The sequence below is a fragment of the Lepus europaeus genome, chromosome 10, assembly GCF_033115175.1.
Source record: "Lepus europaeus isolate LE1 chromosome 10, mLepTim1.pri, whole genome shotgun sequence".
In the NCBI taxonomy this organism is placed as follows: domain Eukaryota; kingdom Metazoa; phylum Chordata; class Mammalia; order Lagomorpha; family Leporidae; genus Lepus; species Lepus europaeus.
This window is the reverse complement of record NC_084836.1, coordinates 103,540,578-103,560,814: the sequence shown is the minus strand read 5'-3', so window position 1 is coordinate 103,560,814 and position 20,237 is coordinate 103,540,578. Positions and strand designations below refer to the sequence as shown.

The window sequence follows — 20,237 nt, the reverse complement described above, 5'->3', positions numbered from 1 at the left end:
TCCTCTGGGAGGGAGATGTCCCGGTCCTGGGCTTGGTCACTGGAATGGTGGAAGGGGAGGGTGAAGGGAAGGTGCTCATTACTAGTACCTCCATAGCTAGAAGATGCTGTTAGATTAGACCAGTAGGTGTATATGTGCGTTTTTTGGTAAATACCCATGTTTAGTGTGGACAAAGTTCATTCTTTACAACAGCTACACTTTATAGATGTCTTGGGGAGGCAATGTATGATAAAAAGTAGAGCTGGTGAATTAGACAGTTTGTATCTTTTTGTTATAATTGATAGAACAGATGCATCCTGGACCTGGAATCGTTAAACCACCTCTGAGCAGTCGGCGTGTATCAGAACTTCCTCCCTGGGCAGGCAGAGAGGGGCAGAGGCAGTACGGAGCGAGAGGGGTCCTATCTACATGTTGATGATAACCACTGGTGGATGTGCATTTCCTTTGGCTGTTCTGTAGGAGTACGTTAAGTAAGTGAATGCAAACATGCCTTCTTGCTACTATTCGATAATACCAGTCTGATCACGAATTGTCTTAGAACGCTTGCACCGTTGCTGTGTGTGTCACTGTAAGGCAGTAAGGGAATGCCGCGTCTTCATTGTAACTCCGCCAAAACTTGTATTTAGAGGCCTGCTGCTATTTCTGTCTTTTAGAAAATTTTTGTTCCCAAGAAAATCAATTACATTTTTTCCTAACAGATTGAGTTGATGTAGTATATTTTTGGTTATCAAAATACTCATGCAGCTTTGGGATTTGGAATTGGTAAATATTCATGAAGTGTGAAAAAGCATGATCCATACATTCCCTAGCTCAGGCACATACAAGGGATGTTGTGTGTGCACGCAGGGACCCAGAAGGACGTGTTGAGCTCCACTGCTTGTGATTGCGGATGACTTTGTTCTTTGCTTCTTGTGTTTTTAAGTTTCCTGTAATGCACTTATTAGCTTTGAGAAAATAAAGGTTATTTTTAAAAACCCATATGAAGTCTCTTGCTTGTTGGGAAAAATGAGCTTCTCCCCAGATACTGCATGCTCCCAGGTGCTCTGAGGCTTCCCTCTTGGGTGCCTGGGTCCTAGCCCCAGCTTTGCTGTCCAAGGTCACCTTGCATTTTGGTGTCCCCGTAGTTTGCTAAACTGTTCCTTCTGCCTGTAGAGCTCTTTCCGCAGTTTTTCATTCAGCAAATCTTTCTGCAAGGCCCAACCTTTAATTTCTGCACAGTCTTCCCTATAAGAGTCTGGCAGCCCAGAAGCAAGTGCTGGAACTGAAAGGCAGCAATTAGTCTGTTCTTTTGCAGCCCCTACTTGTTCGCCTTGCATGAAACCCACTTGCACTGTCGTTACCTGAAAGCCTACTGGACAGAGCTCAAGACTTCTCAATGGCAACAGGATGTGACCTAGAAGAGCTGACTGCACCACTGGTAACCGGCATCAGTTACACAGTCAGGGCTCACCAGCCAGCCGGGGGACTGCTATGCTGACTGAAGGAGAGGGTACAAGTCAGAAGCAGCGCCCCATCCCCAATCAGGCACAGGAAACTGATGGGAAAGCAGAAGGGTTCTTTTCACCTTTGGAGTGCATCATGAGAGACACTGCCCTCCGGCTGTTGGAAGATAGTGTTTCTGGTGTCAGCCTGGGTGCTTCCGATTGCCTTCCCAGCATCAGGCCTGGACCCATGTTCTGTTGATGTCCCCATGAGGTGGGTATTAGCTGACCCGGAAGGACTTCAGGGAGGCACAGATTCCTTCCATCTCCACCCAAGTCCACACACTTGGTCAGCTCATCCCAGGCTGGGACTGGCTTGACAAGCTCCAAATCCTCCGAAGCCGGAGTCTCATTCAGGGTGGGTTCCCCCAGAAAGGGCTCCAGCAGGGGAAGGCACATAAAAGGCTGTAAGACAGGGTCAGCGCTCTGCTCTGACAGGCAGTCCTGGGACCCAGGCAGCTAACCTGTAGTGGGCAGACGGGGACAGTGCGGTCCAGAGAGGACTGGGCCCTGCCAGCACTGCACAGGAAGTCAGAGACCTCAGCCCTTGTCTCAACTCTGTCACTGGCCAGGGACCATGGCCAGCTGTGCCCATCTGTAAGTGAGGGGTTTGTTCTTACTGATTGCTGAGGTTTGCCTCTCCGGATCAGATGCTTTCAAAGCCATGAATCTCATCAGTGGCAAAGCCAGGACCAAAAACATCTAAACACTACTCTACTAAAAGAACCAAAGTCCTTGGAGAAATGGCTACTTCCACAGCGCAGCAGAAAAAGCACAAGGTCATCCTGGAAGGTCTTGTAGCAGGAAGCAAGAAAGCGCTCAGAGTGATGCAGATACATCAAAGGTACATAGATGCCGGCGGAAGTGGCTTCCTTAGCCATAGCTATGCCAATCTGAGCATCAAAATGTGTAATGATACAGATGATAACACACTGAATAAAACAGGAAGCCATGAGCCTAATTCTGATATAGACAATGGAATGAATAATGCCACGTTTTATGAGGCGGAGGGTACTTAAAAAGTTTCAAAGTGCATCTTCACAAAGTACTTATTAAAAGGGAGTAAGATACAATCAACAGAGTGAAAAGGTGATTTATGAAATGGGAAAAGCGTTTGCAGATCATGGCTGATTATGGGTTACTATCTAGAATCACACACACACACACATATAAAACCTAAGTGGACTAAGGATTGGAATAGACTTTTCCCTAAAAATGTGAAGGTGGCTAACATGAAAAGATGCTCAGCGTCCCCAGTCATGAGAGGAATACAAACCAAAACCACAACGATACCACTTCACAGCCATGAAGATGGTTTCCAGCGAACAGAAAATCCCAGTGTTGGTGAGGGCATGGGGAACTTGGGACACCTGCACCCGCTGGAGGGACCGTGAAGTGGCGTGCCCACATGTGTAACAGCTCCTCAAAACAAAACTGCTGTGTGGTTCAGCTATGCCTCCTTTGAGCAGAGTCTCAAAGAGTTAATTGCCCACTCAAGTTCACAGCATTAGTCACAAGAGGTGGAAGCAACCCAGATGTCTATTGATGGGGGACTGGATACACAAAATGTGGTGTACACACAGAATGGAATATTAGCCTTAAAAAGGAAGGAAGTCCTGTCTGTCACATACTACAACAGAGGAGCCTTGAGGCCAGCATGCTAAGTGAAATAAGCCAGTCACAGAAAGACAATATTGAGTCCACTTACATATGGTATCAAGAGTAATCAAATAGAAACAAAGTAGAAGAGTGGTTATCAGGGACTGGAAATACAAAAAAGAGGAGTTGTGATTTAAAGGAATAGGAATAGATTTGCAAAATGAAAAGCTGATCTATCACACAGCAATGTGAATATATTTAATACTACTAAACTAGCACTTAACAATGGTTAAGATGGGGCAGGCATTGTGGCACGGTGGGTAAAGCCTGTGACGCTGGCATCCCACATGGGTGCCAGTTTGTGTCTTGGCTGCTTCACTTCCAGTTCAGCTCCTGCTATGGCCTGGGAAAAGCAGTGGAAGATGGCCCAAGTGCAGTCCCTGCAACCAGTGGGAGACCACTGGCTCGTGGCTTTGGCCTGGCCCAGCCCTGGCCACTGTGGCCTTCTGGGGAGTAAACCAGAGGATGGAACATCTCTTTTTCTATCTTCCTCTCTCTGTAACTCTTTTAAATAAATCTTAAAAAAAAAAAAAAACACACACACACACACACACAAGAAATGGGCTCCAACTGCAACAGGAAAGATTGTGTGTTAAACAAGAGGAACTTTTTGACAATATCAGTGTGTAATCACAGAAGGTTGAAGATGCTTAAAAAGCAAGCCCAGGTTTAGAGCCACAGACCCAGGGTAAAATCCTGGCTTTACTATGAAACCAGCACTCAGTGTACAGCAGACAAGGCATTTCATCCTTCAAACATCAATATTCTCATTTTAAAAATGAGAATGGGGATGGCATTGTGGCAGAGTGGGTAAAGCCACCACCTGGGATGCCGGCATCCCATATGAGCACCAGTTCATGTCCTGGTTACTCCACTTCCAATCCAGCTCCCTGATAATGGCCTGGGGAAAGCAGCGGAAGATGACCCAAGTGTTTGGGCTCCTGCCACCCACATGGGAGACCTGGATAAAGCTCTGGCTTCAGCCTGGCCCAGCGCTGGCCATTGCAGCCATCTGGAGAGAGCCAGTGGATGGAAGATCTGTCTGTCCCTCTTTTTCAAATACATAAATAGACCTTTTAAAAAGGAGAGAGAGAGAGAATAAAGGCATCAGGCAATGACTGAAGTAGTTGGGTCCCTGCCACCCTTATGGGAAACACGGATTCAGTTCCTGGCCTTGGCTTAGGTCAGCTCAGGGCCAACTCTTGCAAGCATTTGCGAGTGAACCAGGGGATAGATTGACTTTCTGTCTCTCTCTGTCTCCTTCTCTGTGGCTCTGCCTGTCAAATCTTAACAAAAAATCCGAAGAGAGGCCAGTGGTATGATGTAGCAGGTTAAGCCACTGCCCGCAGCACCAGCATCCCAAACGGTTGCCGGTTCGAATCCCTGCTGCTCCACTTCCCATCCAGCTCCCTGCTAATGTGCCTGGGAAAGCAGTAGAAGATGGCCCAAGTTCTTGAGCCCCTGCACCCATGTGGGAGACCAGTAAGCTCCTGGCTCCTGGTTTCAGACTGGCCTAGCTCCAGCCATTGCAGCCACTTGGGGAGTGAACCAGCAGATGGAAGCTCTCTCTGCCTCTCCCTCTGTGTAACTGTCTTTCAAGTAAAATAAAAAAATCTTTAAAAAAAAAAAAGTTTGACAGTAGCACGAGCTTTAAAATTATGGCAGGAAGGACAATGTCATCTCAAGATAAAACTGCTCTTGGGGAAACAGAGAGTCTCTGTTTCTGGCTGTGGCTGTTCACACCACAGATGATGAGTGTTGTTGGAGCTGGAAGCCATGAGGCCATGGCCGTCCTCCTGGTGGTATCTTCAGCAGGGAAGTGAGGGAGAGCAGCCCTGGAGGCTCAGAGGTCTGGAGTAGGACAGACACAAACCCCTGGTGTAAGGTCCCCACAGAGAAGGGACCAGCACAGTAATGCAGTAGCAGGTGCCTTTGAAAGAAGGGGGCAAGAGAAGCTGCCCAGCCTCCGAGGGCAGGAAGAATGCTGCTCTCCTAGGGGACTGAGTGGATTCCTCTGATCTAATGTGGGGCCCCATGCTTCTTTTGGCCTTGGCCATCAGGAAGCTGAAGGCCAATTGTTTGTCTGTTTTTTAATAGGTTTTATTTTTTTTAGAGTAGGTTTAGGTTCATGGCAAAAGTGAGTGGAGGAACAGAGATTTCTCATATACCCCTACCCTCACCACCAGCATAGCATTTCTGTTGTAACTGAGGAACTACACTGACGCGTCACTCTCACCCTAAGGCCGTCATTCACGTTAAGGTCTCAGTGTTGTCCATTCTGTGGGTTTGGCCAACACAGACTGACACCTGTCCAGCTTTACAGTGTCACATAGATCACGGCACAGCCCTGAACATCCTGCTCTTCGTGTATCCGTGCCTCCCTCTCCCCACCCCCCACAGCCCCTGAACCTTTTACTGTCTCCACAGTGTGTCTTTCCATAGCCTCATAGAACTGGATGGCCATACAAGAGGTAGCCTTTTCAGACTGGCTTCTTCATTTAGTAATATGCAACGAAGAGTCCTCTGTGTTTTCAGGGCTAGATAGCTCATTGCTTTTTAAATTTTATCTTAAAGGTAGAGATCCAGAGACAGAGATGTTCCATGCCCTGGTTCACACCCAAGATCCCTGCAGTAGCTGGGGCTGGGCCAGGCCAAAGCCAAGAGAGCTCAGTCTGGTCTCCACATGGGTGGTAGGGACCCAGTGCTGAGCCATCACCAGCTGCCTCCCAGGGTGCACATTAGCGGGACAGAATTGGAAATGGATCCAGGACTTGAGTCCACGTAAGCCAACAGCATCACCAAGTGCCCACCCCTCATTTATTTTTAGTGCTGAATAAAAGTCCATTACTGGACTTACCAGTCTATTTATCCACTCACCTAATGATGGACATCTTGGTTCTGGCAGTTATGAACAAACCTGCTATAAACATTTGTGTGCAGGTTTCTGTGTACACATAAGTTTTTAATCTCCTTTGGGTAAAAACCAAGGAGCATGATCACTGGATCACATGGTACAAGTCTGTTTAGTTTTATAAAAAAAAAAAAAAAAAAGCACCAAATTGTCCTCCAAAGAACTCGTTCCATTTTGCATTCCCACTAGCAATGAAAGAGAATTTGTGCTGCTCTACATTTGATATTGTCAGTGTTCCAAGTTTTGGCCATTCTAATAGGTATGTAAAATCTAGGTTTTTTTTTTTTTTTTTTTTTTTTGACAGGCAGAGTGGACAGTGAGAGAGAGAGACAGAGAGAAAGGTCTTCCTTTTGCCGCTGGTTCACCCTCCAATGGCCGCCGCGGTAGCGCGCTGCGGCCGGCGCACCGCGCTGTTCCGATGGCAGGAGCCAGGTGCTTCTCCTGGTCTCCCATGGGGTGCAGGACCCAAGCACTTGGGCCATCCTCCACTGCACTCCCTAGCCACAGCAGAGAGCTGGCCTGGAAGAGGGGCAACCGGGACAGGATCGGTGCCCCAACCGGGACTAGAACCCGGTGTGCCGGCGCCGCAAGGCGGAGGATTAACCTGTTGAGCCACGGCGCCGGCCTAAAATCTAGGTTTTATCACCACCACAGCTAATGGATATACAAATCTATGTTGACTTCCTCCATTTTATTCTTGTTATTAATTTCTTTTCTTTTTAAAAGATTTACTTGGGGCTGGTGCTGTGGTGTAGTGGGTAAAACCACCGTCTGCAGCACTAGCATCCCATATGGGCACCAATTTGTGTCCTGGCTGCTCCACTTCTGATCCAGCTCCCTGCTATGGCCTGGCAAAGCAGTGGAGGATGGCCCAAGTCCTTGAGCCCTGCACCCACATGGGAGACCCGTAAGAAGCTCCTGGCTCCTGGCTTCGGATTGGCGCAGCTCTGGCTGTTGCAGCCATCTGAGTGAAGATGTCTCTCTCTCTCTGCTTCTTCTCTCTGTGTGTAACTCTGACTTTCAAATAAATAAATAAATCTTTTTAAAAAGATTTGTTTAATCATTTGGAAAACAGGGTGAGAGAGGGATGGAGGTGGAGTGGAGTTGGGGGGTAGATCTTCCATCTGTTGGTTCACTCCCACATGGTACAACAGGCTGAAGCCAGGAGCTGGACTGGAAGCAGAGCAGCCAGGATTCCCAACAGCGCTCTGATGTGGGATGCTGGCATCGCAGGCAGTGTTTCACCTGCTGCACCACAACTCCGACCACATTGGTATTATCTAATTTCTAGTGAGAAAACATGTTTCCCTTTTCACCATGGGTACTGCCAAATTTAAAAATCAGTTATCAATTATAGAGTTAACTAGAGCCATACTTATGAATATTCATGTTAGCTCCCCCTATACTTTTTGCAGTTGTAATTTTTATTTTGTATTTTCAGACCTAAAATTGCAAGAATGATACAGCCACTATGAAAAATAGTATGATAGTTTCTCAAAAAATTAACACCAGCAACCTCTATGGATGCTGGTTAGTGTCTTGGCTGCTCCACTTCCAATCCAGCTCCCTGCTAATGACCTGGAAAGGCAACAAAAGATGGCCCAAGTCCTTGGGTCCCTGTCACCCACATGGGAGATCTGGAAGAAGCTCCTGGCCTCAGCCTCGCCCAATCTTAGCCATTGTGGCCATCTGGGGAGTGAACCAGCAGATGGAAGATGTCTCTGTCTCTCTGTAGCTCTGACTTTCAAATGGCTGTGACCACACATGCAGTGGGCAGCTTGAGGCCCTAGTTCTACTTGGGTTACACCTGTAAATCCCCGACCCATAGTAACGTGTACATACGTGACATGGTGTCAATGTACATGTTCTCAGCATCTCTTTGACCAAAACCAGTCTGACCATCCAGAGCCCTCTTCCCCTTCAGTGGAACAGGAAAACGAGACTTTGGAAGGCTGAGCCCTTGTGACCTGTGATCCAGGCCCTTTTGGGGTAGGAGGGGCCTGGCTGACATCCCACCCAGTGCTTGCCTTGGAGCTTCCTGTCTGGGAATCCAGACGAGCAGCAAGTCTCAGGGTCTGCACATGCACACGCACACCATGCGACAGGGAATGGTAGGGCCATGCAGAGGGACCCCAAGAGCTGAATCGGGAAGGACATACTAACAGAGGCACACACCCAGCTCCTCTCAGCCTGAGTGTTGGCAACGAGCTCTGTCTTCAGTGTCCAGAGGCCCTCCTGCCCTCCCAAGCACAGATCCAGGGGCCTGGGATTCATAGTGCACGGGGAGCCAGCTAGAAGGGCTCGACCCGGGGGTGGTGCAACCCGGTCGTGTGGGCATGGGAGCACTCTGCAGAGGCCATCACCTCTACCCAGGGGACCTGATCCCCTTTGACAGGAGAGGAGCCTAAGGCCCAGCGCATGCAGCTACCAGGAGACCGGAGGCTGGCAACTGCCATGATGCCTGCTCTCTTCCACTGCTGTTGCTCTCAGGCCAAGGGGCCACCTGGTTTCCAGAACTCTCTGTCACACAAGCCTGACACTATGTGGGGAGGACACTGTTGCCCTCCGGAAAGGTTTCCTGGTGTGCACAGCTCCAACGGCCATTTGGGGAGTCAATCAGCAGGTGGAAGACCTCTCTCTATATACATAGCTCTGCCTCTCAAAGTCTTAAAAAAAAAAACCTTCCAGGGCTTCCAGGGCTCCCTGTTGCCTAGAGCAGAGGTGTGCCAACCGCGGCCTGCAGGTCCAGTCTGGACTGCTGCTGCCTGTGTCAATAAAGCCTTACTGGGACACAGCCACACCCACTCATTATGCTCTCTACAGCTGCTCTCACGAGGTGGAGCTGAGCAGTTGCAACAGAGACCATGAGGCCTGCAAAGCCTAAAATACTCTCGCGCCCCTTACAGAAGGAGTTTGCTCACTCCTGGCCTAGAGAACAAGAGGCAACCCAGGCCGCATCTTCTCCTCCTTGGAGCCTGCTGCTCAGCGGGTGCTCAATGAACAAGAAGTCCACGCCATCATCTTGGAGCCACGGCCCACGTGTAAAGAGATCCCTGACTGCGGTCAGACGTCCTCCTTACCTGGTCCCCAGCAGCGACGCCGCTCCTTGTAGGTCACAAGGCCTTCCAGACCTGCTACGGGTACACTGATGCCTGGACTCTGGAGCCACAGGGAAGGGCAGAGCCTTCTGTGCACTGCCTCCCCCTCCTTTATGTCCACACCCCCTTCTCGCGGAAACACTTCACACTCTTCCTTTGTTGATGTGCAAAATGAAAACAGTTTTCTGTTTAACCAGCAACATTATACTATTGAATATGCTTTTCAAACTCTACTCACCCCTCACTGTTGATCTCGTCCAACTTGCTCGTTTCACCGCTGGGGAGGCAGAGGGGCAGGTCAAGAACTCCAGGTGCTCACAGGGGCCCAGTGAGATAAGCAACGGAACCAGGCTCCCCCAGGGCTCTGCTTCTCAGCTCCGCAGACTCCACTCCTGCCAGGAGCGAGGTGGATGAGTGGGTGTGGTATAGCGACTAGGAGGAGGCTCCTGTGCTGCCTGGGCCTCCACCAGGTGCCCAGTACTCCCCAGCTAACCTATGAGGTTTCCCTAAGGAAGGGAGGACTTGGTTGGCACTTGGTCTATGGTGCTAACCGAATGGAAACAGGAACCCTGAATTCTAGATCCAGGTCAGTGACAGGTGCCCCAGATTAGAGACAGTGCCCCCAACTTCCCACCAGGGACCACAGAGCCAGCCCTCGTTCACTCCAAGCCAGCTGCCTCCATGTCTCTGCCTGCCTCCGCTGTCGGGCTGCTCCGCCCACACCCCAGAATACACACTCCCCCCCCCCCATCTGTCCATCTCTGGCTCCTTCCGCCTCCCCCACCCCACCCTCTGTGCTCCCTGCCATGCCTCCCCCTCCTCTGACAATGCTCTTGGCAATGACAGAGCCCAGTTTGCAGGCCCAACACAGACCACAGATGTGGGCCAGTCTAAAACAATCTGAATTCGTTGCTCATGTTTTAAAAACCAGTAAGGAATCATCAGAAATCATGGATTTCTTCATTCTCTTGAATCATCCACAGACTGTCAGTGCTGGGCCTATGTAATTTTCTGGCACCAGATCAGTTCACTGCGATTCAGAATGGTTGCTCCACCTGGACAGGGAGCATGCACAGCAGGAGCCGGGCATCCTCACCGTGGTGCTGCTCCTGGCTCTGCCGTGGCCCTCCCTGGGGGACCCGCCTGGCCTTGGCAGGTGGCTGTGTGTAAAGCCATCGTCTTGACAGCTTTGATCTGCGCTCTCCTTTCCAGCTCATCAGTAAGACCCCCTCCCACACGGAGACCCTCTGCAGTGATTAACCTGTCCCCAGCCAGCCTCCTGACCACTCACTAGCTCAGTCCAGCCCACAGGCATCAAGGGACACTGCTTCAGTGCTGTCCCCAAACACCTCTCTGGATCCACAGCTCAGCTGTCCAGTCCCCCACCCCAAGCCTCCAAGCTTGCAGGGTGATCATTCAGAAAACACACTGGCCAATCCAACTGCCTTTATTGGTTCTAAATGAGGACGCCGTCATTCTTGTACTGAGGCAGGACTTCCTGGATCTTGTACCGCGGCGCTACAATGGCTTGGACAATCCTCAGTGGGGGGAGGGACTTCTGGGGCGCCATGACGACGGGGTGAGGCCGTTTACTCTTCTTCTCGATGCTACACAAGTCCAGCATCACAGACTTGGGGTTGTAGATCCGTTTCTTCTTGGGCCAGGCCGGGGCGAACGGTGGGTTCTGGCGACTCCTCAGCAGCAGCCGCACCAGGTCCTTCCGGAAGAGGTTCCAGCTGTTCTCCTGGAGGAACCTCTGGCACATGTCCTCGTCGCTGAGGGCAGGCATGGAGGCTGAGCTTCTCTCGCCAGCTCCGCCCTGTCTGCGCCCCCCTCCCCAGCCTCGTCTCCCACCGCTCCTCCAATCCCCGGACATACTGCTCCGTCACCCCTCGGGCCCTCCTAGATTCTGCTCTGCTTCCTTCATCGCACTACAACTCTGTCAGTAAGACACAGTCCACGTCACCTGCTGGGGACGATGGTGGTGTTGACTTCTGGTCTACCTTTTCACTAAACAGGGTAGTTCCCAGTCCTCGGCCTTGCCGGAACTGAAAGCTTTACCTGTCCTTGCAGGCTTTCAGGGCTGGGAGCTTTTGTCTGGCCAGGGTTATTTGTAGATTTATAACAACATCCACGGGCTGTACAAAATTATCCACTTAAAGATGAGTCTGCTGGGGGCCAGTGGCATAGCAGGTTAAGCTGCTACCTTCAGTGCCGGCATCCCATATGGGCGCCGGTTCAAGTCCCGGCTTGAACTTCTAATCCAGCTCCCTGCTAATGCACCTGGGAAGGCAGAGGAAGATGGCCCAAGTTCCTGGGGCCTGCATCCACATGGGAGACCCAGGGAAAGCTCTCGACTCCTGACTTCAGTACGACTTTACCCCTGGCCATTGTAGCCATTAGAGGAGTGAACCAGAGGATGGAAGATCAATCTCTCTCTTTCTGTCTCTCTCTCTAGCTCTGCCTTTAGATGCATAAATCTTTTTTTTTATTTGACAGAGTTAGACAGTGAGCGAGAGCGACAGAGAGAAAGGTCTTCCTTCCATTGGTTCACCCCCCAAATGCCCGCTACAGCCGGAGCTACGCCGATCCAAAGCTAGGAGCCAGGTGCTTCCTCCTGGTCTCCCATGTGGGCGCAGGGGCCCAAGCACTTGGGCCATCCTCCACTGCCTTCCCGGGCCACAGCAGAGAGCTGGACTGGAAGAGGAGCAACCAGGACTAGAACCTGGCACCCATATGGGATGCCAGCACCACAGGTGGAGGATTAATCAAGTGAGCCACGGCACTGGCCCCTCAGATGGATGAATCTTCAAAAAACAAACAAACAAACAAACAAAAAAAACAACAACAACAAAAACAGTGTTCTCCACCAAGGGCTGTCAAATCTTCCTAAGCGTTAGAATCACCTGATACCCATCAATATGGTTCTTAGTTTATATCAGTAATACCAGCTCTCATTTAAAAAAAAAAAATGAGCCTGCCATAGCTATACTGACCTTCAAGTCCTGCCTGCAATTGCCTTGGTAGGGTCAGACCACATAATTTTGTGGGTAATATACAGCCTGCAGGCTGGACGGTCCCTACTCATGCAACACTTCAGCCCACCGTGCCCTTCTCCCCTCGGGGGTGATCCCAGCATTCAACCACACGCTGGCTTGAGTTTCAGGATCCTTTTCACTTTGCCCTTGGCAGTTTCCCTATCTTATGATCTCAGCTGTTCATCTTATTCCACAGAGCATTGGTCATCAAGCCCACAGCACTCACAGGCCAGGGGCCTCTGCTATGGAGTCTGTGATCCTTAGGCCCTGGAAGTCCTCAGTGGAAACACAGGGGATGTGAATGGCTAGCGGATCTGTTTTGTGCCTGCTTTAGCAGCCTAGAAACTGGAGTTCAACAATTAATGACTAAGACAGAATTCCGTCTGTCAACATCACTGATGATTGCAGCAAAACGCTGAGTGGGCAGCAGAGATGCCGAGGACAGAACATCTGCTACCCTTCGTCTGCATGAACCTCTTCTGAATTTCAATTCAACAAGCATGGTGGAGACCCCATGGGCCACACATTATGCACAGAGCTAAGAATCCTTAAATTCTTTTTTGAGTAGGTAGATTTTTTTTTTAAGTCTATTTTCATTTTATTTGAAAGGCAGAGAGACAGAGTCTTCTATTCCTGGTTCGCTCCCCCAAATGCCTGCAACAGCGAGGACTGGGCTAGGCTGATGCCAGGAGCCCAGAACTCAATCTGAAGTTTCCTACGTGGGCGGCAAGGACCCCAGTACTTGAGCCATAATCTGATGCTCCCCAGGGCGTGCACTGGCAGGAAGCTGGATTCAGAAGTGGAGACAGGGCCGGCGCCGCGGCTCACTAGGCTAATCCTCCGCCTTGCGGCGCCGGCACACCGGGTTCTAGTCCCGGTCGGGGCACCGATCCTGTCCCGGTTGCCCCTCTTCCAGGCCAGCTCTCTGCTGTGGCCAGGGAGTGCAGTGGAGGATGGCCCAAGTGCTTGGGCCCTGCACCCCATGGGAGACCAGGAGGAAGCACCTGGCTCCTGCCATCGGAACAGCGCGGTGCGCCGGCCGCAGCGCGCTACCGCGGCGGCCATTGGAGGGTGAACCAACGGCAAAAGGAAGACCTTTCTCTCTATCTCTCTCTCTCACTGTCCACTCTGCCTGTCAAAAATTTAAAAAAAAAAAAAAAAAAGAAGCGGAGACAGGACTCAAACCCAGACGCTCTGATACGGGATGTGGGGCCTCCACGCAGTGTCTTAACTGCTGTGTCAGACTCCCGTCCCAGGGAGGAAGGTCCAATCAGCCCTTCTCTACACCCAGGAGTCACAGGAGGGTGGCATCTTTGAACTGGGAACAGCCACCAGTGTTTCCCCACTTCACTGCCCCAGTTTTCTCTAGCTCTACATCTACATCTAGCATCTACATTTCTACATCTCCTCTGTTCTTTAATTTATTCATGATTTTCCTTAAGCCTACTCAATTTCATTTACTTAAATTTTTACTTTAGCTTTTCCCTAGGCAACAAGATCTGTGAAATCTGGGTTTAGTAGACTAGACATGTGATTTTTAAATTCGCACTAGAATAAATACATAGCTGTTAAGACTGAGACTGTTGGGGCAGGCTTTGTGCGGCAGTTAAGATGCTGCCTGGGATACCCGCCTCCTGTGTCTGAGCGTCTAGGCGCAAGTCCCTGCTCAGTTTCTGGTTCCAGCTTCCTGCTGATGCACACCCTGGGAGGCAGCAGATGATGGCTCAAGTGCTTGGGTCCCTGTCACTCACACGAGAGACCCAAACTGAGTTCCAGGCTCCTGCCTTTGGCTTGGCTCAGTCCTGTCTGTTGTGGGCATTTGAGGAGTGAAATAGTGGATGGAAGATCTCTCTCTCTCAAATAAAATGAAGATGGGGCCAGCGCTGTGGTGCAGTGGGTTAAGCTACCATCTGTGACTCTGGCATCCCACATAGGCCCCAGTTCAGGTGCTGGCTGCTCCACTTCCGACCCAGCTTCTGCTAATGAACCTGGGAAAGCAGCAGAAGATGGTCTAAGTCTTGGGAGACCTGGATGAAGCTGCTGGCTCCTGGCTTCGGTCATTTGAGGAGTGAACCAGTGGACGGAAAATATTCTCTCCCTCTCTCTCTCTCTCTCTCACTGTCTCTCTCGCCACCCCATAACTCTGCCTTTCAAATAAAAATAAATATTTTTAAAGCAGGAATGAAAATTAATACAAATCAAAAGTGTCAACCTGTGTGCCACCTAAAGTCATCTTGTAACCCTTCTGTGCAAAATGGCACATATGTTGGGAAACTGATTTAATCTCATTTCTTCATTTTGCCAACTGGAGCCTGACGTCTAGAGGATGGGCAATGACTTGCTCAAGATCATCCAGATCTGACGTCAAGTTATTGTCTGTCAGATCTACAGGTCTGTCTGCCCTCACACCTCCTCTCTGTTACTGGGATCACCTGCTTCCCACACCTGCTAACAAAACCTGTGATCCCACTACAACCACAAGTAATGAAGTAAGGAGATGCAGAATTGTATAATCAGTATGCGCTTTAGCATGAAAACTTCACCTGCATCAATGATAAAAAGCATAGTTGAATGTGCCTGGGAAAGCAGTGGGAGATGGCTTGGACCCCTGCACCCATGTGGGAGACTGGAAGAAGCTCCTGGTTCCTGCCTTCAGAATGGCCCAGCTCCAGCCATCCTGGTCATTTGGGGAGTGAACCAGTGGATGGAAGACCTCTCTCAGCCTAGCTCAGCTTCAGCTGTTATGGGCATTTGGGAAGTGAATCAGTGGATTCTCTCTCTCCCATACATTTTTTTTAAAGTTTTTTTTTTAAGTATTTTCTTCTATTCTATGGCTTGTATTCTCATTTTGTTAACTGTGAGCATTTCTTTCTCTCTTTTTAAAGATTTATTTATCTATTTGAAAGGCAGAGTTAAAGAGAGGAAGAACCATTTACTGGTTCACTTACCAAATGGCTGCAACAGCTGAAGCTGGGCTGATCTGAAGCCAGGAGCCCATGTGGGTGCAGGGGTCCAAGGACTTGGGCCATTTTTCACTGCTTTCCTGGGCCATAGCAGAGAGCTGGATCAGAAGAGGAGCAGCGTGGACTCAAACCAGCACCCATATGGGATCCGGGCACTGCCGGGGACAGCTTTACCCATGCTGCCCCACCCCCAACATTTAAGTACTAAAAGGAAATACACAAAAGGCTGAGATGCTGGAGGACGGTGGCTGGGCCGGGTTTCGCCCTTTTTCCGGCTCCGGCTCCGTATTTTCCGGTTGTCTGTGAAGAGCATGACCCATTCATTCAACATGTGCAGAGCACCTGCCCCATGCGGAACACAACACAGCTGCTAGGGATGGAAGGTGGCTGAGGCACAGCCCTGCCTTCCTGCAGCACAGCATCAAGTGTGTGTGTGTGGGGGGGAGTGGGCAAAGAGTTAACTGCAGCACAGCATGGTGTGCTCAACAGCAGAGCCGCGTACAGGAAGGGGTGCCATCCCAACCTAGGGGTAGCAGGGAAGGCTTCCTAGAGAAGAATGCTACAGAATGGACAGAAATGTACCAGAAAGAACCAGAGGGCAGGACTGGGGGATGGCCAGGTTGGCACCCCACAGTGACAAAGGCCAGGCATGCACCGGCTCAGGCAGGGGACTGGCCTGGGCAGCTGGCCTGGTTTAGAGGCGGCAGCAGGTGTGCCTGGACTGGAGCACAGCCAGCCTATGCAGCGCCATTTAGGCAGCACTGAGTTTGGACTTTATGCTACAGGTAGTGAGATGTCACTGGGAGGTTCTAACGGGCCTTTAACATGGCCAGGTAGATTTTTAACACGAGCTCAATGTGCAGAAATGGTCTAGTGGGGAGGAGACTGAGGCAGGAGGGCTAGGATTAGGACTCTTGCCGGATTCTACACCAGGGGTCCCAAAGAGGGGGTGACTTGTATGTAGGATCCACTGGGATGTGTGATGTAGGGGGAGACTTGTATGTAGGATCCATTGGGATGTGTGAAGAGAGCAGTAGGGAGAGAGGGAGAGAGATGATCCACTCATTCCCCCAGTGCCTGCAACAATGCCCCCAATGCCTGGCTGGGCCAGGCTGAAGTCAGGAAGCCTGGAACTCCATGCAGGTCTCCTGCATAGGTTGCAGTGACCCAAGTACTTCGGCCATCATCTGCTGCCTCCCAGGATGCATTAGCAGGGAGTTAGATTGGAAGTGGAACAGCTGGGACTCAAATTGGCACTCTGACGAAGGGTTACAGGCATACCAAGCAGAGGCTTGACTTCCTGAGTCACAGTGCCTACCCTGTCATTCTTTTTAAAGATCTATTTTCCTATAATATATATATTGTAATGTATGGCTATGATAAATAAGCTAGCATATGTTACATATGCGCTGTAGCTAGGAGACTCTAATACTTGTTTAGTAACAGCAATGTGAGATGACAATGGTTTTGAAACCAGTGACTTGGGCAACTAATAATTTTAACATAAATAAACCTATTCGTCCCAGTGTAAAAGCATGGACACTCACGCTGAATTTGAAAACTATGAAAAACTAAAAAGAAATTTCCTTTTATCTAAGTTTTCAAAATAAATATCTATTATTTTTTAATTATAAAAGTATGTCATCATTATCAAAAATTTAGAAAACAAAGAAAAGAAACAAACCCACTCAGAATGTTTAATGTTGACATAACTTTTTAAAGGTGCATCTTTTGGGGCCAGCGCTGTGCCGTAGCAGGTTAAGGCATCAGCAACCCACATAGGTGCCAGTTTGAGTCCCTGATGCTCCTCTTCCAATCAGCTCTCTGTTAATAGCCTGGGAAAGCAGTGGAAGATTGCCCAAGTGCTTGGGCTCCCACACCCATGTGGGAGACCCACATGAAGCTCTAGGCTCCCAGCTTCGGATCAGCCCAGCTCCAGCTGTTGCAGCTATTTGGGTGTGAACCAGTAGATGGAAGACCTATCTCTGCCTCTCCTTCTCTGTGTCTGTAACTCTGCCTCTCAAATAAATAAATACACCTTTAAAAAATAAATAGACTTGCATGATCTCTCCAGGGAGTGCACTATTATCTTCTAAACTGTCCCCTGAACGTGACACACGTCGGTTGCTGGGTTTTTCTCTCTCTTCTGAATCTGATTTCCATAATATGTTGTTCATGCAAAAGCTTTGCCCTTATGTTGGTGAAATAGAGACAAATTCAAGGTGGGTCCCTGCCTTAAAGGACAGGGACGCTTCTGTAACCCTTGAAGCAGGAAGCTACAATGATTATATTAGCAAAAGGTCTGAGCCAACAGAGTACCAACTGCTGGCAGTTTCATTTCTTTGAGTCAGCATTAGGTATTAACAGTTTTCTCCCTTTCACTAAAAGAACAGGTTTATTTCCCAGCAGATCGATGGCCGGGCCTTTCTGCACTGACCTGGGGTACTCAATCTCCATCCTCGTCAACTTGTCTCGTATCTCCTCGTCCTCGCCGATCAGTTCACAGAATTTCTCCTTCTTTATCTCTATGACCTCAGCGCCCAGGCTCACGAGGGCCAAGGGCCGCAGGTCCCGCTGGTTCTGTGGGAGGAAGACCTGGTACAAGCCCTGTAACAAAGCACAGAAAGGTGACCTCAGAGCCGGCCCCTTGCACCAGCAGCCTTTCCAGGTGGGAAAAACCAGGCCCCCGACAGGCAGTGAGTCCACACAGGGTCACCGAGCAAGGAAGCAATGGGGCAGAGAAATCCAGGGCTCCTCTCCCAAGGTGACGTCCAAGGCCGCTGAGTCCTCAGACTGGGAGAGCCCTGAGAGCACTTCTCCCCTACCCACCACCCCCCAATTCCGTTCTGAGGCTTTGAGATTCACTCTTTATTTAAAAGAGAATTTTTTTTTAATTTGAAAGGCAGAGTTGAAAAACAGAAAGTGAGGGGCCGGCACTGTGGCATAGCGGGTAAAACCGCAGCCTGCAGTGCCGGCATCCCATATGGGCACCGATTCGAGTCCCGGCTGCTCCACTTCTGATCCAGCTCTCTGCTATAGCCTGGGAAAGCAGTGGAAGATGGCCCAGGTCCTTGGACCCCTGCACCTGGATGGCAGACCCAGAAGAAGCTCCTAGCTCCTGGCTTCAGATCGGTGTAGCTCTGGCCATTGTGGCCGACTGGGGAGTGAACCAGTGGATTGAAGACCTCTCTCTCTCTCTCTCTCTGCCTCTCCTTCTCTCTGTGTGTAACTCTTTCAAATAAATTTTAAAAAAGAAAGAAAGAAAGCGAGAGAGACAGAGAGAGATCTTCCACCTGCTGGTTCACTCTCCAAATGGCTACAATGGCTGGGGCTGGCCCATGAGCTTCTTCCGGGTCTCCCATGTGGGTGCAGGGGCCCAGGCATTTGGGCCATCTTCTGCTGTTTTCCAAGATGTATTAGCAGGGAGCTGGACTGGAAGTAGAGCAGCCAGGACTCAAACCAAAGCCCACATGGGATGCCGGTGTCACAGGCAGTGGCTTAACCTAGGCCAAGTGTTGGCCCTAGGAGTCACCCGTGCACTGAGTCTCCAGCTTTCCCACTTCCACTCTCAACTCTGCTACCTGCTGAGCAAACCCCCTTCCTTAGGACTTCCCGCCAACATCAAACAGCTGGGGTGCTTAGGGACCCCCCTTTCTCTGCTGCCCCCTTCCTGTCTTTCCCATCCTCTCTCCAGCCCTCCCAGACCCTGGGAGTCCCTGCCCCCTCGCCGCAGCTCTTTGCTTGGTCACATCTGGAAGGGAGATGGAGATCCATGGGCACCCTTGCTCCAGACGCCTTAAAGAAGGCTCCAGGGATGGGCAGAGTTGGGGCTGGAACCCTGGCTGCTGAGCCGCCGATGCAATGCTTGGTCTTCAACCTCTCAGCAGCCCATGAAGACTCAGGAGAGGAGGGGAGGGCAGCGGCTCGGGGTAGAAGCCTCAGAGATCCTGTCTCCGGCTCTCTTGGGAATCAAGAAGACCTGAGATCACAACCAGGAGGCCTGGATCCCAACTTGGACTTCCTAAGTGCCTCTGAGCCAGTGATACCTCCTGGATGCTCATCTGTGAAACGGAGCTGAGGATACCTGTCCCGCGTGTCTCTGGCAGACCTTGCACTGGAAAGCTACAAAGCTGAATTTGGAATATGCCACCACTGCTGCCACTCGGCTTCTGCCCCCTGAAGCGAGACCACCTGCAAAGGCTTCAGGGCTCCGAGCCCTGGCCTCGTGTCTCGGGGCTGAGCCTGGAATGAACACATGCTATTTTCCCTCCAAAGCCGCCCAAGATCTCAAAGAGATGGCAAGTGAGGGAGCTCCGGGAGACAGGAGGCGCCTCCTGCATAACAGTTCCAGGGATGTGAAGGCTCCACCCATGTTAGCTCTCGAGTAGCAGCCAGAATGGCTGCCCTCTGGCCAGCTCCCACTGAGTGGGGCAAATACACACACACACATATGTAAGATACACATTTAGGGGCCAGTGCTGTGGCGTAACAGTTAAAGCTGCTGCCTGCAGTGCCGGCATCCCATATGGGCATAGGTTCGAGTCCTAGCTGCTCTCTGCTGTGGCCTGGGAAAGCAGCAGAAGATGGCCCAAGTGGTTGGGCCCCTGCACTCACATGGGAGACCTGGAAGAAGCTCCTGGCTTTTGCCTTCGGATCGGCACAGCTCTGGCTGTTGCAGCCATCTGGGGAGTGAACCAACAGATAGAAAACCTCTCTCTCTCCCACTCTTTCACTCTCTGGGCCTCTGCTTCTATGTAACTCTGCCTTTCAAATAAATATCATTTAAAAAAAAAAGATACAGATTTAACAGATACGTAAATAAGTCCTCACACCCACCCTAGAAGAGGAATTCTCATCCCCAGATGTGCACGATGAGGTTCAGGAAAAGAAGTTACTTGTCCATTGTCATGCGTGTTATTATTGTAACAGCAACAGCGGGGTGATGACAGCCCCAGCTCCTAGTTCTTGAGCAGTCTCTACTTCCCAGGCCGCCTGTAGCGTTGCACCCAAGACCGTGCTTAACCTCCTCCACAACCCCCCACACGGCTTTTCCCTCAGTGCCAACCACAGATGAGGCCCGAGGGGAA

The 20,237-nt window shown here is 50.5% G+C and overlaps 1 protein-coding gene across 1 annotated transcript in view; it reads right to left on the bottom strand.

Annotated features, from left to right (window-relative positions):
* Window positions 1-10,586: 10,586 nt before the first annotated feature.
* The window catches only part of CNBD2 (cyclic nucleotide binding domain containing 2), a 51,629-nt gene continuing 41,978 nt past the window's right edge, over window positions 10,587-20,237 (bottom strand). The window contains exons 11-12 of the mRNA XM_062202349.1: window positions 17,588-17,757; window positions 10,587-10,924 (exon numbers count right to left, since the gene is read on the bottom strand). Of these exons, the coding sequence (XP_062058333.1) occupies window positions 10,606-10,924; window positions 17,588-17,757 (489 nt within the window). The 3' untranslated portion in view covers window positions 10,587-10,605. The remainder of the gene's footprint in view (window positions 10,925-17,587; window positions 17,758-20,237) is intronic.